The 15618-nt window shown below is 44.8% G+C and overlaps 1 protein-coding gene across 1 annotated transcript in view; it reads right to left on the reverse strand.

Annotated features, from left to right (window-relative positions):
- TMEM79 (transmembrane protein 79) overlaps window positions 1-15186 on the reverse strand; it is a 39524-nt gene extending 24338 nt beyond the window's left edge. The window contains exons 1-3 of the mRNA XM_069217999.1: window positions 15022-15186; window positions 5526-6480; window positions 2029-2242 (exon numbers count right to left, since the gene is read on the reverse strand). Of these exons, the coding sequence (XP_069074100.1) occupies window positions 2029-2242; window positions 5526-6354 (1043 nt within the window). The 5' untranslated portion in view covers window positions 6355-6480; window positions 15022-15186. The remainder of the gene's footprint in view (window positions 1-2028; window positions 2243-5525; window positions 6481-15021) is intronic.
- Between the last annotated feature and the right edge of the window lie 432 nt (window positions 15187-15618).

The raw sequence follows: 15618 nt of genomic DNA on the forward strand, positions 1-15618 counted from the left end.
ATGGATGTCACTCGACAGTCGGTCACATAGGCCATTCTTGCCATGAGGCATTTCCCCGGGAGGCTAGAACTATTGGTGGCTGGACTTTGAAGGTAGAGAGCGCTGCCTCTGTCTCCAGCTACCTGGGACACGGAAACAGGAAGAGGAAAAAGAAGAGGCGAGAGAGGGTTTTTTCAAGCTTTTAGAGGGGGCTGATCTGAATATTTTTGCTAGGGCTGCTACAACAATGCCAGTTTCGTCATTGAAAAGCCGCACTACACATTGTACTAGTTCTAAATGTCCATTCCACCTTCTGAAGCTGAGCAAATCCATTGTGCTTTGCGCTCCTGGGTTTGTCTCCCTCCTTGTCACCAAAACATGAAACAAGAAATGCAAAGCAGATCCCTGATTGAAGAGTGGTTCATCAATAACATAAGCACCCGTGCAGTGCCATCACTCCCCACAAATAGGAGTTTAAACAGATAAAATCAGTGAAGAATCCAGAACAGACCACAAGGACCACAGAAGGGAAGTAGTAACAAAACTCAGTGTGCAGATTAAAATACAAAAGAGAACTAGCAATACAGGAAGTAGCATGCAGTGAGAGTTCTGAATACAAACAAATAAAATACATAAACAATCATTAAGGCAGGTAGGTTGCAGCACACATTTAGGAAGAAAAAGGCCAATGCTTTGAATTATTTGGTCCAAAAAATAAAATCCTTTATTCGCTGATACTTTTCCACCACTCAGTGGTGTAACAAAGGCCCCCACAGCCCCCGCGGTGCAGCGGGTCTCCCTAGCTCCATGGGGGCCCCCCTCAGTACAGTACACTGTGCACGGGCGGCAGACCCCTGACTGGATCCGGGGAAGAGGCCCCCCCTCAAGGATATCGCAGGGAGAGGAGCTCAAGTTTCGTTACACCACTGCCACCACTCACAATCCCCGCCTCTGGAGTTTTTTTTTTTTTTCTATGGTTTGCTACCTTTCAGAACACTCTGAATGGTCTGCACTGGTACCCCAGCTCTAGGTCTCTCTTCCTCTGACCTGAATAAATGTAATGAGAATAAAAGGATTCCAGCAGGCATGTCGGATCTCTGAGGGGAAATGAGGCAAACTGAGAGCAGGAACACCAGCGCTGGTGAGCAGGAGTGAGCGGAGAGCAGTAACCAAATGTTGGCGACCATGGGGTAAGCGTGAGTGAGTGGTGGAAGAGATCCACAAGGCGCAACTGAGGGGGCAAAGCAGAGCGGGACCGGGTGTGAGAGCGGGTGCAGAGGGCCGGAAGCAAAGAAGAGGAGGACACCAGGAAGGGGAGAGTGGGAGCCGGAGAAGTGAAGAGCAGGATGATGGAGGATTAGTGCAGAAGCATGAAAAGGGCACAAGAAATGGAAGTAGGACTCACTTAAAGGGGAAGCGAGACCAGCGGAGGCAGGAAATGTGCAGGAGGGTGTTAACCGCTGTTTGTGATGAAAGACTTGTGGCACGGGAAGGAGGGGAGGTCCAATCCCTGCCATCTGCTGCCAGGCCACTCCACAAAAAAGCACCTCCACTGTTCCCCCTTCACCACCCACCTGGTATCTTAAAATTGCTTTATTTTTTTGGAAAGGCCCAGCATCTTTCGTTTGCTGCTGGTCTGCTCCACTTTGCCAAAAGCACTTTTGCACAAATAAAATGCGGACTTCTTGAATCACACACACACGGCTCTTAAGTCTTTCTGCAGGCATACTCCATCATTCATGCGTGCACATTTGTGATCACCCAGGCTTGCTCGTACAGAAGACCTGGACTTTTCATCATGCCTTTTCTTTTTTTCCACTGGTGCTCTCAATAAGCAAAAAGGACTGGCCAAGCAAATAGGTCAAAGGTGAGAATGACTGGCTTTGCCAATGCTTGTTTAAGCAATTCTTGCATTTTAAAACGCTTTTGTAGCAGGGTGCCCTGAATAAGGTTCTGAGATTTTACTGGTTCCCTACATTTTGGCCATTTCCAGTGTTCATTTTAAATTCTAATCCACATAAAGAATGGCTAGACGTGCTAGTTTCTTACCGTGCCAGCGCAAAGAGACCAGTCAGCAAGGGGACCAACTTCATGAGCTCCTGGGGCAGGTAGGTTGCCAGCACGGCCAGGTTGAAGAAGTACAGGACGAAGAGGTGGACTGACTGAGTCGCGTAACGTCGGTGTACCTCCACCTCCCTCTCCCTTTTACCAAAGGGATCAAAGGAGGCGGCACAGATCCGCGAAATCCCATAAACCACCAGGCCTGTGAAAAGGGGGAAAAGAAAGTCAGCGACACACTTCACAGAAGGCCAGAGGATCTAAGCAGGCTTTACTTGTAACTCCTCAGGCCGGAGCACAAGTTGGGTGGTGGCTCCCATTTTCGGTGGAATAGAATTACAAGTTGGCAGGTTTAACCACATCAGAGAATTTGTGCCTATTAAATGGCCAAGTAACTGGGAAAACCGTGCCCCAATGCAGGTGGTGATTCAATACATGACGTTATTCCTCATTCCGGGGAGGAAAAGTCAATGTAATGGCGGGGTGATATTGCACTTTAACAGTAGTTATGGCTACAGGGTACCGCCCTCATTACCATGCAGATTGTGATCGACCTAGGTGTCTTGTACCCCTCACTACTCTTGCTCATGTAGTATTTTTTTAGGAAGCTACAAGCAGCTTAATAATAAAAAAATAAAAAAAATACATCTACATAAAGAAAAATGTCCAATAAAGATATTATACAGACAGGACAGGACAGAACAACCTCAATTAATCAAATTGTAATGATTTATTTTAAAGAAGAAAATGTACACCCTCTCGTTTTGTATCTTTCCCTTAGTGACAACATTAGCAGCAAGAAAGGGGAGGCTTAAAGAAACCCTCATGTGAGCATTTCCAGTCTGCCCATGCCTCACGGCCTCCATCAACACAGACATCAGGATGTGGCTCTAAACCGAAGGCTACCGGGTCCATGGTTGCGGATCAAATCCTTATTCTATGTAGTGAGACAGTCTAGACTTCCTCCATCTTTCCCATATGTCTCTTTTGCTCGCAGTAAATGCTTGAGGCAGAAAAATAAGTGCCCGGAAACAACAAGCACCAATTAAGCACTGGGCCTAACAACAGAGAGAGCCCAATTTCTGATCTCTGCCTTTTCAAATGTGGTGTAAATTGGTGCAGAAGTTTCAAATTTGGCAGGAAACCATCCGTAGTTCTCAGAACAGAAAGTTCTAGGAAAAAGCTTGTATCAAGTGCACGATCTGATGAACTAGGTCTATAAGCCTTTCCCAATGTTCATATAAAAAGACTGCAGACTTTGTTGTGAAAAAATCTCTCGCTGGCTTTGAGGGAACCAGGTAGGCACACTCCTGACAGATGGTTGGTCATCCAAAAGGGTAGAGGTATACCCTATCCCTTTCAGAAAACAGTCTATTTAGCCATGCAGTCCATAGACAATATCCCCGTTTTTTATTTGAAAGAGTAACTTGTAGTTCGGGTTCTAAAGATGAGACCCTTTAATACCTTTTTTCCCTAACTCTGCATTGTGTTCTTTATCAGAATATGGTGGACAGAATATCTATACATAAAAATATCATGGCCAAAATTGTAACTACCATAATATTGTGAAGGGAAGTGTGCATAGTTAAGTGTTGGTTTACTATACTTAACTCCATATAGATCCATCTAATGTCCAAAGGCCTGCAACAGCAGAATTCTAGGCACTTGATTAACCATATCGTAAAAAATAAATTAATCAACAAGGCATGTGTTAACGAAAGTTATAGCTTTCTTGTTAGATCGGTAACCAGCCAATATTATAAGAACCCATACAAATTTCACTTTAAAATGGAGATGATAAAGCACTGTCAAAAACATAAAAAATAATGAAATTCAAGTTATGATAAGCATATCACAGATGTCATTACATATCTCATCAGTTCTTTTAACTGCAGATGTAAAATACTACAATCCGCATCTGTTAAAGACACATGTAAAAGAAATGCTGCTACAGCTCCTTTCACAGGCACATTTCTCTAATGATACAAGTTCCTGAGCAGCGCAGGAATGACCGAGCCGGATGCAGGTTTCTGCTCTGTAAGTCTGAGGCCGCAGGCCGAAATCCTACCAGGAGACAGAGCGCTCTTGATAAGCATCCTTGACTACACAGCCTGGGCCCAACCTTCTCTGGCGGGATACTGAAGGGTGACATTTCATGCACTAACATCACACACGCACTGTACCTACTCAGTAATGTAGGTAAACTGGAGATCACACTCCTTCCTCCCGCCACAACACACACATCAGACTCATCCCAATACCAGCAGCACATGCTCACACTGGACAACCACTCCCTCCTCCCTCCACAAAACACACACCAGACGCATCCCAATAACAACTGCACATGCTCACACTGGACAACCGCTCACTCCTTCCTCCCGCCACAACACACACATCAGCCTCATCCCAATAACAACTGCACATGCTCACACTGGACAACCGCTCCTTCCTCCCTCCACAAAACACACACCAGACGCATCCCAATAACAACTGCACATGCTCACACTGGACAACCGCTCCTTCCTCCCTCCCGCCACAACACAAACATCAGACTCATCCCAATACCAGCAGCACATGCTCACACTGGACAACCGCTCCCTCCTCCCTCCACAAAACACACAACAGACTCATCCGAACAACAACTGCACATGCTCACACTGGACAACCGCTCCTTCCTCCCTCCACAAAACACACACCAGACTCATCCCAATAACAACTGCACATGCTCACACTGGACAACCACTCCTTCCTCCCTCCACAAAACACACAACAGACTCATCCGAATAACAACTGCACATGCTCACACTGGACAACCGCTCACTCCTTCCTCCCACCACAACACACACATCAGCCTTATCCCAATAACAACAACAACACATGCTCACACTGGACAACTACTCCTTCCTCCCGCCACAACACAGACATCAGCCTCATCCCAATAACAACAGCACATGCTCACATTGGACGACCAATCTAGTCCCACTCCTACCGTAAGATGCAATATACAAAAACAATATCCAACCTACATGACAATCAGAACGAAAGTCACAGAAGATGCATTTAACATCCATCACACAACCACTGAAGCCAGCCGATACCGCCGCACTGATCAGCCAACATTTCCATCAGCTCAGTTTCTCCTCTGAACATATAACATCATACACCAGTTATACAGGCATGCCACCAAATCCCCATAAACCACAAGACACACAAAACAGCAACAGCAGAACAAATAAAGACATGTGTATCACCCAACCCTAATACATCTATGGCATCTAATCAATAAAGCAACCTATCTTCTAAACCTCCCTCTCAACAGCTCATGTGTACATTGACTATTGTCCTTTTGTTCCAAAATTTATTTGCACTTAACAATTGGCAAGTCCCAAATCACATTTAAAAAATATATATATATATATATATATATATTTATTTTCGCTCCACATGCTACTTCCGAAACAGTGTCTGAATTGAGCGGTGCTACTCACCTATGATGATAGGAAATGTGGCAAACACTCCACACCGCAGGGTGTACACCAGCCTCATGCCAACATCCGGCATCAGTGGAACATCGAAAGGCAGGAAGACATAAGCACCATACAGGAAACAAGGGAAGATGACAAGAGCTGCAACAAAGGAGGCCACAGCTTTCAGGCTACTACGGGTGCAGTTCTGACAACCACAGCACCTGGGGCTTGGGATGGACTCATCAGCTAGGCTGAAGTCCGAGCCAGCTCTGCAGGGATGCATGCTGTATGGAGGGTCACTGGTGGGGCTCTGGCAGAGGAATGGTTGCTTTTCTGGGTCAATGGGTCTCATTTCGTATGCCCCAAACAGCCCTTTCTTCTTCTGAATGCTGGACAAGGATGCCCGATCATGGTCCTGAGCCATGCTATGTCTCCCGGATACCACCTGGACACTTGTCACAAATACCTGACTCGCAAGGTCAGGCATAGAATTCTCGTCTTCATCTTCTTGGCCTTTGGCAATTTCAGCCTGAACACCATCTGGAAGATCTTCTTTGTTACTGGACAAAGTGCCTAGCCCCTCATCTGCACTGAGCCTTCGCTCCAGTTCAGGTAGTTCCTTTTCTCCTTCTGGCACAATCTTGGCCAGCTTAACATCATCACTCAAGGAGTTGTTCATGGTTTTCTCCCATTGCAAAGTACTGTCATTGTGGTCAAATGAGCATTCTTCATCAACCTCTTGGTCATGGTCAGTGAAGCTCACCTTATGGCTGAAGAAGGGACTGTTACCTTCTCCATCTTTGGGGCTTTCACAATCGTCTGCATGTTGGGCGGCAACAGTGGATGCCATCTTCCAGGTACCAAATGGACTCTACCGTCATAGAAGACTAAGGTTTACTGAGGTGCTTAGTTTTTCAAAATGTTTTCAACCGTGTTGTCTGACGTTTTTCAAAACATGTTTATTGCCCTTTTCATCCTGCAAAAAAACAAATTAGCACTGGAGTTAGTAAGTATTGGCAAACAATACCAGCTCATAACGCTTATGTCAATCAACCTTAATGGGACAAGCTCATAGCTCTTGTCCAAAATGCTACTTTCTATTGCTACATACCCTTCCAAGCCACTCCACTCTAAGGAGCCACCTTTTGCATCAGATCATCCTACCGCCTTCCAGAGACACCCTTCAATAGTGGACTGTAGACAGCAGAGCTCATTTTAAATGCGTTACCAACAACTTACACAAAACACCTGTGAAAGCTCGCCTAAAAGCCCTGCCAAGTGTTCTGGGATGCCACTCTTGTGCAGTGTACCTCTCCAAGGTTGATTTTCTTCACACTTGCAGCACTGGGCTGTCATCATGCCGGGCTCTGTTGCAGCCACCACATGTCATCTAAAAAGGACCCACCCCAATCTTTCAGGATCCCCGCAACTGGACCACCTGTTTTTCTTACACCAATCTCTGCCCGAAATGTCCTTCACACATTCCCCATGATGAATGAGGTCCAAGTGTTTTTCCACTGTACATTTTGGCTAACAACACACTCCCATTCTGCAACCCTCACACCCTACTGCTCAACCACTAATCTCGCCTCTACCCCTGCACTTCCTCCACCATCTCGGGTGAGTCCCATCAGCAGTAGTTTTGTATTTCATTAGTAGTAGTTAAAAGTGCTTGTGAGATTTGATGCAGTTATGTTGAAAAACAAGCTTTGGAAAAGCCAAAAGGACTAGATTTTTGTAAGGGGGAGTGTCGGTATTGTTAGCGCTTTTCTTAGAGACAAATGTAGAGGCTATAAAATGCTTCTCAGGAAAGACTGGGTGCGGTGTTAAGCCTATAAGAATTTTGATGCTCCACACCTGAGCCTGGCTAACAAATCAATACATTGAATATTATGTGAAGCACATTTACCTCTACAAAAAGAACATAGAATATTTGAGTATCAAATCATAAATGTTAATTATTATAAAAGATTTACAGTACGCAAATATCAGGGTAGCATCATTTATCTGAAGCATAAGCATCAAATAATATTCAAATCAGGTTAAATCAAAGTCTTATAAATAAGGGGACAAGCGAGCATGGGATCCTCTTCAAGCGATAAAAGAAATAGCAAAGGCAGAACAATAACTCCTTTCTCTTCCAGCACACTTAATAAACCCAAATAATTTTAACCGCTTGCACAATTATAAGCAGTTCTCATGAAAACTGTCCAATTAGGGTACACCAGTATGATACAATTACATACTTGATAGGTTCTCAATGTTTCTCAACACAAGCTCCTCTCTGCGTTCTTCAAGTTTACACTATCTGTAGCAAGATAAGATGTATGGACTAGTCTGCACACTGCAGGTATCTCTTGGATGCTCTGTTCATTAAAACATTCCTCAACAATCACAAAGAAAAGAAAACATTTCTTCATATGGAAAAGAAGGAAAAAAGAACACTGTGTTCAACTATTAGAACTCCAGCTTGCCTACAATTCAAATGTTCGTGTGTCACAAATCAAGATGTCAAACAACATTAGACATTGTGAAACTCAGGCCTACATTAGCTACCTAAATGTGAACAAACATGATTTCTATCTACAAATAACATTAGTGTAACTATGTATTAATGCAAAACATTTAATATACCAAAAGTCTTCACCATTTGCTCGTGCAGGGAAGCAGTGATCACATGGTTTAGTGGAGCCTCAATTCCTCTGGCATGTAGGGGAGTAAAGTTTTTTATTGCACTTTTGAAAGTAATGTCTAAAAAGACCGAGTAAGATTAGGTCTCAGCCAGGAGCTCCTGTCAAGTGCAGCCACGCTAGTGGGTAGGAATTTACAGACATTTTTAAAAGTGGGCTGTGGTTTTTTTTTTTTTTTTCCCAAAGAAAATTGAGCTTGTGAAAGTTCTCTTTTAGCCCCCTTGAAGTAGAGTCCGTAAGACGACCCCAGACTACAGTTCCACAGTAGTACTCGTATGGACTGCTCGCCAAATGACGCTTCTCCAGCATTTTATTCAGGCTAATTTTATCAGCCTGGTCTTCAGGACCAGCCGTGGTGGAGAAGGGCTTCAGCAGGCTCGTGACACAGCTCATCGATGGCATTCTTTTGTATAGAGTTACCGCCAGCGCCATACAAGCCGTAAGTGTCTGGTTCATAGATTTTAGTGCATACGCACCGTTTTTAGGGATTTGCTCCTAGGTCAACATGTTTAGCACTGGAGTACTCCTATATTCTTGAAGCTTTTTTATGTTAAATAATGAATGATGTCTTGTTTGTTTACACTGTCTGTATGCATATGAACCAATTTTATAGTTACCACTGTTTTTAATTAAACTATGCTAATAAATTTGACTTTACCAGTAATAATCAGCTTTTTGTGAGTTGCCCACAGCGCTCCTTGGAAATAAATCCCATATTAAGCATCCATCTTGGGCTACCACAGCAGTAGTGCTCCTCTCAGAATAGTCTGCATTAGCAGAGTTAGGCTGTAACCTCAAGGAAGAGATGTATCAAAAAGAACCAGCAGGTGCAGTGTCCGCTGTAGGTGGTAATACAACCGTACGTAGCAGACAGTTTTAACCAGGTCTGGTGCTTAGGTGGATCTTGAAGATTAGGTCTCATTTTTAACAGAAAAGCTGCAAACCCAACAAGATGGGATGACAGCGAAGTGAAGCAAATGAGCGAGCAAGGATGATTAGCGAGTACTCTGCTGTCTTTACGACAACCTAACACATCCAAAGTGCACGTACTGCCTAAATCAAAGAAGCAGTAAATCAGCACTTAAAATGTTGAGTCAACTAAATAAATACATTGAAGACCTCACACCGAGTCTTAATTACAAGCTACTGGTCACGTGACATGCGAGCCTAACGAAAGGACTCCTGATGCGCCATCATAAAAACCAAACGTGAACACAAATGAGCGATGGAACCATCCACACAATGCCATGGAATTGATGGAGCGCCCATCCACGCAATGACTGATCCACTCCAGCGGCCACAGGACAGACAGGGCTTGCTGAGCTCCAACGAGTGTTCCCTCTATTTCTGCACTTGCTTCCTGGCTCTGTGCAAATCAGCACCGGTTGGGAGCTGCCTTGTGAGTGTTCAAAGTGGGCAAGCGGTCCCTTCTGTGTGGATCTGTGTGGGGGAATTATCCAAGTTTAATGGCTCACTCAGAGGCATGTTCTCTGCATCCTGAAGCTCCTACTAGGACACAGTTACATCATTTAGTTAAAAATGAAAAAGCCTACAATTCTGGCCTGGATCCTTCCTTCCTAAAAGTACCAATTTGATTGCACCTGCGAGTGATGATTAATAGGACACAGGAAATGACGAGGGTGGAAGAACCTTGCGTAAACACTCTGAAAGGCCTTATAAAGATGCCAGTGATATGTGCAAGCGGTTCTTTCGCGTGTCACTAGCCAAACTCTGGTAAAAGGATTCGCCTTTTAGAAGGTAGACATCCATGGAAATAAAGACCACTTTACACCTCACGAAAATATTTTCCGATCTCTGTGTTACAAAACTACACAGTCATTGTCTTCCTTTTGAAAATAAAACACTTACAACGGTGCGTGCATGCACTTCCGATATCTCGTCACATAATTGTACTATTCTGCACTGTGCGTTCGCCTTGCATTTTTTAGGGTGTCCGAAAAAAGTTTTCGCACAATTACGTGAAATTTCACACAAAAATAGGCGAAACTGGTATTTAGTGGTATATTTTACCGCGAAATACGTCATTGGGCCCATTATGGCGCGAGCACCTGTTTTGTGCTAAAAAAAAAAAAACTGTCACATAAAACAGCAGAACAGAACAACGGTCGCTCGCTTTTTGGTCGTTTGTGTTGCTTCGGAGGTGAAACGTTGCCACGAACGAGGTATAATTATGCTAACAAGATTAACACGAACAATTTGAAATGATGCAAGATTAAGCCAACGTAATAGAAATTTCGCCCAGTAGTAATTATTTTGCAGTTTTGGTGCTGCGCTTCTTTTGAACGCAAGTGGTTGTTGGTTGGTCTCTGTTCATACTCTCCTTTCCCAGCGTGCATTGTTCCTTTTTAAATCCATCTTTCTTGTCTTAGTTTCTTCCCTCAAACTACGCAAACATGGCCAAGAGCTACTAGTGATTCTATGTTTGCATAGTCGTGCTCCAAAGCCAAGCCTTGTCTGAATTGCCTACCCCCTGCTCTGAGGCTGTGTTGCAAGAAAGGCGGGGTGCCTGGATTTTAAGCTCCGGTACCCCACTGATTACTCTTAAGGCCGACAGAAACCCTTAGGCATGGCCAGAGCGAATTGTTAGGATTCTGGTGGGGTAAGAGTTTCCAAGTAACCGTGACCAAGGGCGTAACAAAGGTCCCCGCAGCCCCCGTGGTGCGGGGGCCCCGAGCCCCAGGGAACCCTCTCAGCACAGGAACCTGGCACGAGACCTCCCCATTGAGTCCGCCGGGGGGCCCACCGGGTTTCCTTACCCCAGTGACACTTCCAGATAACTTCATATCACCAGGGATCAGGTTTCAGAACTGGGCATTCATTAGTAACGAGGTGCATTCTGGGGTTAGTAGTCCTAGTTTACATTAACTCAACCGAGGACAGTACAATGGTTTGTAGCTGGGAACTGGAGCACGGGTCCCTGGCGACATGATAGTCTTCTTTTACCCTGAATGTGAACACATTTTATGAAATTATCGTTTTGGGTACAAACGATGACCCGAGAGTATTGACAGTGCTTTAAATGACGTGAAGTGCGGGTACTCGGTACCGGACAGTCCCTGCCAATTTAAAGCACTGTCTGTTGCGCCCTTGAATGTCTAAAGCCAATGGCCAACACCTACTATTTAAAATAATATTAATGGTTAAAAGGTTGACATGTAGTTTCGTGTGCTCGTATACACCCATCGTACAATCGCGTCACTTCCACCCTGGATACCCAATGTAATATCCGGAACTGCTGTGCTGTTCGAAATCAGCCTGCTCGGTATTCACCAAACAAGACACCATCACTCTGGGAAACTGGCAACAGCTGACCGGCGAATGCAAACACCAAGTTTACCCACACATCAAAAGGTGCTGCGGTTCTGTTCGCCATGAAAGTGGGCGCTTGCACGTGCGCAAGGCCTGGTAACTCACTTCAGACGCATCCGGGCAATCGAGTTGCAGAATAAATGAAAGGCGGGATTCCATTTTTTTCTTTATATATATTTCTGCTGGTAAATGGCTTGCGCGAGAGGTTGGGGAGAGTCGGTGGGTGGAAATGGTTTTTAAAAAATGCAACCCATCACTGTGCGGGTGGCCACAAAGGAAAGTGGTAACTGGTACTGGTGGCAGAAGCAGGAGGCTGCCGGGGTGAAGTGCCCTGAGAGCTCAAGGCCGCCGGTCCCCTTGCTGGGACAGTGCCAACCTGCCGAGACACCTGTCCTGGGAAGTACCAGGAAGTCTCAGAAATCCCGGGCTCAGCATCTCTTAGAGCGGCTGCCACGCCGTTTAACACCTTCTCTCAAGATCCTCATATTTTCATTGGGACGTTATCAGCACAAGGGAGACGTTTCACAAGCATCCGCTCCCACCATTTTGGCACCTGGAATGTTCCAACGTGCTGTAAATCCGTAAACATTACACGTTACTACTCACAGTGTGAGAGCGAAGGCGCGCACTCCCACATTAGTCAGTCAGTCAGTCAGTCAAAGAACTTTATTGCAAATGCCATAAAAGTACATACAAAGACACGTATCGAAACTGTAAATAATATAAAACCCCAAAACCGTAAAAACAATTCCTAAAAACACCATGTAAACATCCGATCTAAAAACCCACATTAACAAAACTGACATTTTGTATTTTCTTTTCACCCATTGAGACCTTCTCCATTATACCACATTTACCAGGCACGTGAATAAAACTGGTTTAAACACAGGGTGGTTCTTCATTGTAAACAATTGTCAGCAGAACCCCGGCCGAGCACGCGGACAAAGCATCATATTGTGATGGATGTGTGTGGATCGGGTGTGATTTAACACAATCAGTGTTTCTACACGTTAAAGACTGTGTCCGAGTTAACTCCGCCTCTCGGGCGCACGGACACAGAACAACATTTAGGGCCAGGTATAGGCAGTATGATGTATCTCAATGTAAGCGCTCTTCACCGCACAGTGTTGCTCGTTTTGTCATCTGGGTGTTTGCAACCCGTGTTCGTTTTTCAAACATGACATTCAAAAACACTTACTTATAGGGCTCATCCTCTGTAGGGTGGCCAGACGTCCCGGCTTTCCCCGGACAGTCCCGGTTTTTAGAGGACTGTCCCGGTGTCCCGACGCTTCTCTTAAATTTAAACAAATGTTTAAACAAAACGGTTTTTGGGACAAAGGTCAGATCATTAAATAAATGTCCCGGTTTTTGGGACAAAGGTCAGATTATCTAGGGATGCATAAATTAAAGCCATGCTCTCCTTTAGCATTAACAAAGTATGCAATAATTCATTTATCTGTAACTGTCAGGCTACACAGTCCTCTGTCTGCTCCCAGCAGAGAGATGGAATGGGGAGCAGAGAGAGGTGGGTGGGGCGGGTTGGGGGGGGTGCAGGGTGGGAGGTCAAGCCATAGCTATTTTTGTCTGTGTAAATATATATATATATAAATATATATATATATATACATACACACACACACACATATACACACACACACACGTATAGACACACATTCACAAAGCTACGCAAAAAACGGGACAGGCCAGATATAAAAGTGAGTGTAAAGTCGTTAGTCCCTCTTTTATGTCTGACCTGTCCCGGTTTTACCGGTTGCACCTCAAAATCTGGTCACCCTAATCCTCTGTTCTTATCTCATTTACAGTCTTCCGCCCAGTACAACACAGGACGTCGGCCACTGCACCAGCCCCCCTCAGCCATTGGCTAACTTTACCGTGAAGATTCTGCCCTTTCACGCCGAGCACACCCCCACACAAAGTAGTTCCCTTATGTGCTTTTTGAGACCAAATTATTTGTTATCTTTAAGCCAATTTTTTTCCTACACTGTTGAGGGCTCAGTAGCTTCCCCAACGTTAATGCTTTACCAAGATCGTGACAAATGCAAAAGGCCTGCAGACCTATTGGCTTTGTCAATTCTTGTTTTCCTGCTACAACCCGAGGTGTGTCATGCTGTTTAGGTTCAAGCTAAAGGGCCTGGTTCTGGCACAGCTCGAAACCCTCTTGGACTCACAAGCCCAAAACGAGCCGGGCTTTTGTGTGGCTTCGGCCTGCCACCCATTCTCTACCACCATGTGCCGGTGAAGCAGGTGCAGTGGCACCAGGGCCCAGTGCTGTCACCCTCTACACACCAGTTTTACTCCCCATTAGGGGGGAAAATGGGGCTATTTTTACCCCTGCGTTAGAGCCCGTGGCATCCTTGCTACACCAAATACTGTAAAAAGGCCTCTGCAGCACCCCGAATTAACAACATACACAGTGGCAACTTCTCATGCCTCTAATTGGGCTAACTTCTAATTGAGTTATGAGTCAATTTACTCTTCCAGTAGGCACAGTTGTCTAGAACAGGTTTTTGGAAGATCAAACAAGGTCAATATTTGCATGTTTACGGTAAGGCGAAAAAAAATACCAACAGAACCACCACCCATAGCTGAAAACACAAAGCTGATGAACCTAAGTGTTTGAAAAAAAAAAAAAACTCTACAGGATTAGCGTTTTAAAAACAGAACTCGGAACCTTACTTATTGTGGTCTGCCTGTCAAACAACATCTCCTGAAGAGAACAAGAATAACACTGTAACTGAAATCTAAGTACATAAATCCATTAGAGTTTATGTTGCTGAAACATAATCAGTGTCACTGGATTTATGCGAGTGTAAGGTTGTGGTGTTTTCCACACAATTATGGATTTGTCACATTTGCATCCTAACCCATCATCTGTCGTTTTATCTGCAGATGTTAACACAAAATAGTTTCTCGCTCAAACGGATAAACAGTTACTAAAAATGTGGCAACATGTTTCAGCGCAGTGGAACGTCCTTCGCAAAGATGACTGGTCAGGGTTCAGTTGCTTATTGTTGCAATTCGTTAACAGGTAGTAAGAGGGAAAAATCTTCCCAGACTGCGTTACCAAGAGAAAAAAAATTAAGTAATACTATCACAAAATGTGCCGCATACGCTCCGTTTGCTATCCTCACAACGTAGCCCTCCCTGCCGCATAATTCCAGTGACCTAGATATATATCTAAACCAATATACTTATCAGGATTTGAACCCCAATTAAACCCATATCTCGTGCCGTATTTCCCAAATATGTTGGAAAAAAACACTCAACGAAGATGAATATTAAAATATTTGATTTAGTCAAAACCACACCATAGTCACGGCACACCACGATATGCGCCCTTTGTAGATTACAAACTGCGCCTAGACGGACCCCTTTAAAAAATCTAACAGAGCCACTTTCAGATCTAAAGTGGATTGGAAGCACCAGCCCCTCTTGCACTAAACATTTCAGCAGCAGTGGCACACTCCGAGCCTTACCTCGCTCCTCTAGCGACGCCTAATCACCCAGACTGTTTTCCTGCTTCCTTCCCCTGGGCGCAGAACCTGCTGAACCAGAGCAGGTGTGGCAAGCCTTAAAGGCGCAGGCAAAACCGCGTCTCTCTTCGCTTCACATCCTCAGACCCAAAACAAACACATGCAGGGGCGCGCGCCGAGCTCCGGCCCTTAAAGGGGAGGGCTTGGCCGTGACCTCACCCTGTTATCAGCGGGGAGTTTCAGGCGCGTCAGCAGCAGGCCTCGCCTGCTTAATATTTAACGGCCAAGCCCTGCCTGGCTGGTTTTCATTAGCACTGAAAGAGCCCTTCTGTTGATTTTTTTCAAATAATTAACTTTTTTTAAATTGCCCAGCTTTACCAACTTCGAGTGCTCTTTCTGTGTATCCTGTAGGATCAACAGGCAATTTACCTGTGCGCAAATACAATGAGATGATTATCTCCGTAGGCTTTTTGTGTAGCAGTGGGATAAACCCTAGGCTACTGGTTGCATTGTATATTGTATCAGTGTGTTAGAATCCTGCTCTGGTCACTTGACTAAATTGTGTGATCCTGGGCAAATCACTTTATCTCTGTGTTACCT

The sequence above is a fragment of the Pleurodeles waltl genome, chromosome 12 (assembly GCF_031143425.1).
Source record: "Pleurodeles waltl isolate 20211129_DDA chromosome 12, aPleWal1.hap1.20221129, whole genome shotgun sequence".
In the NCBI taxonomy this organism is placed as follows: domain Eukaryota; kingdom Metazoa; phylum Chordata; class Amphibia; order Caudata; family Salamandridae; genus Pleurodeles; species Pleurodeles waltl.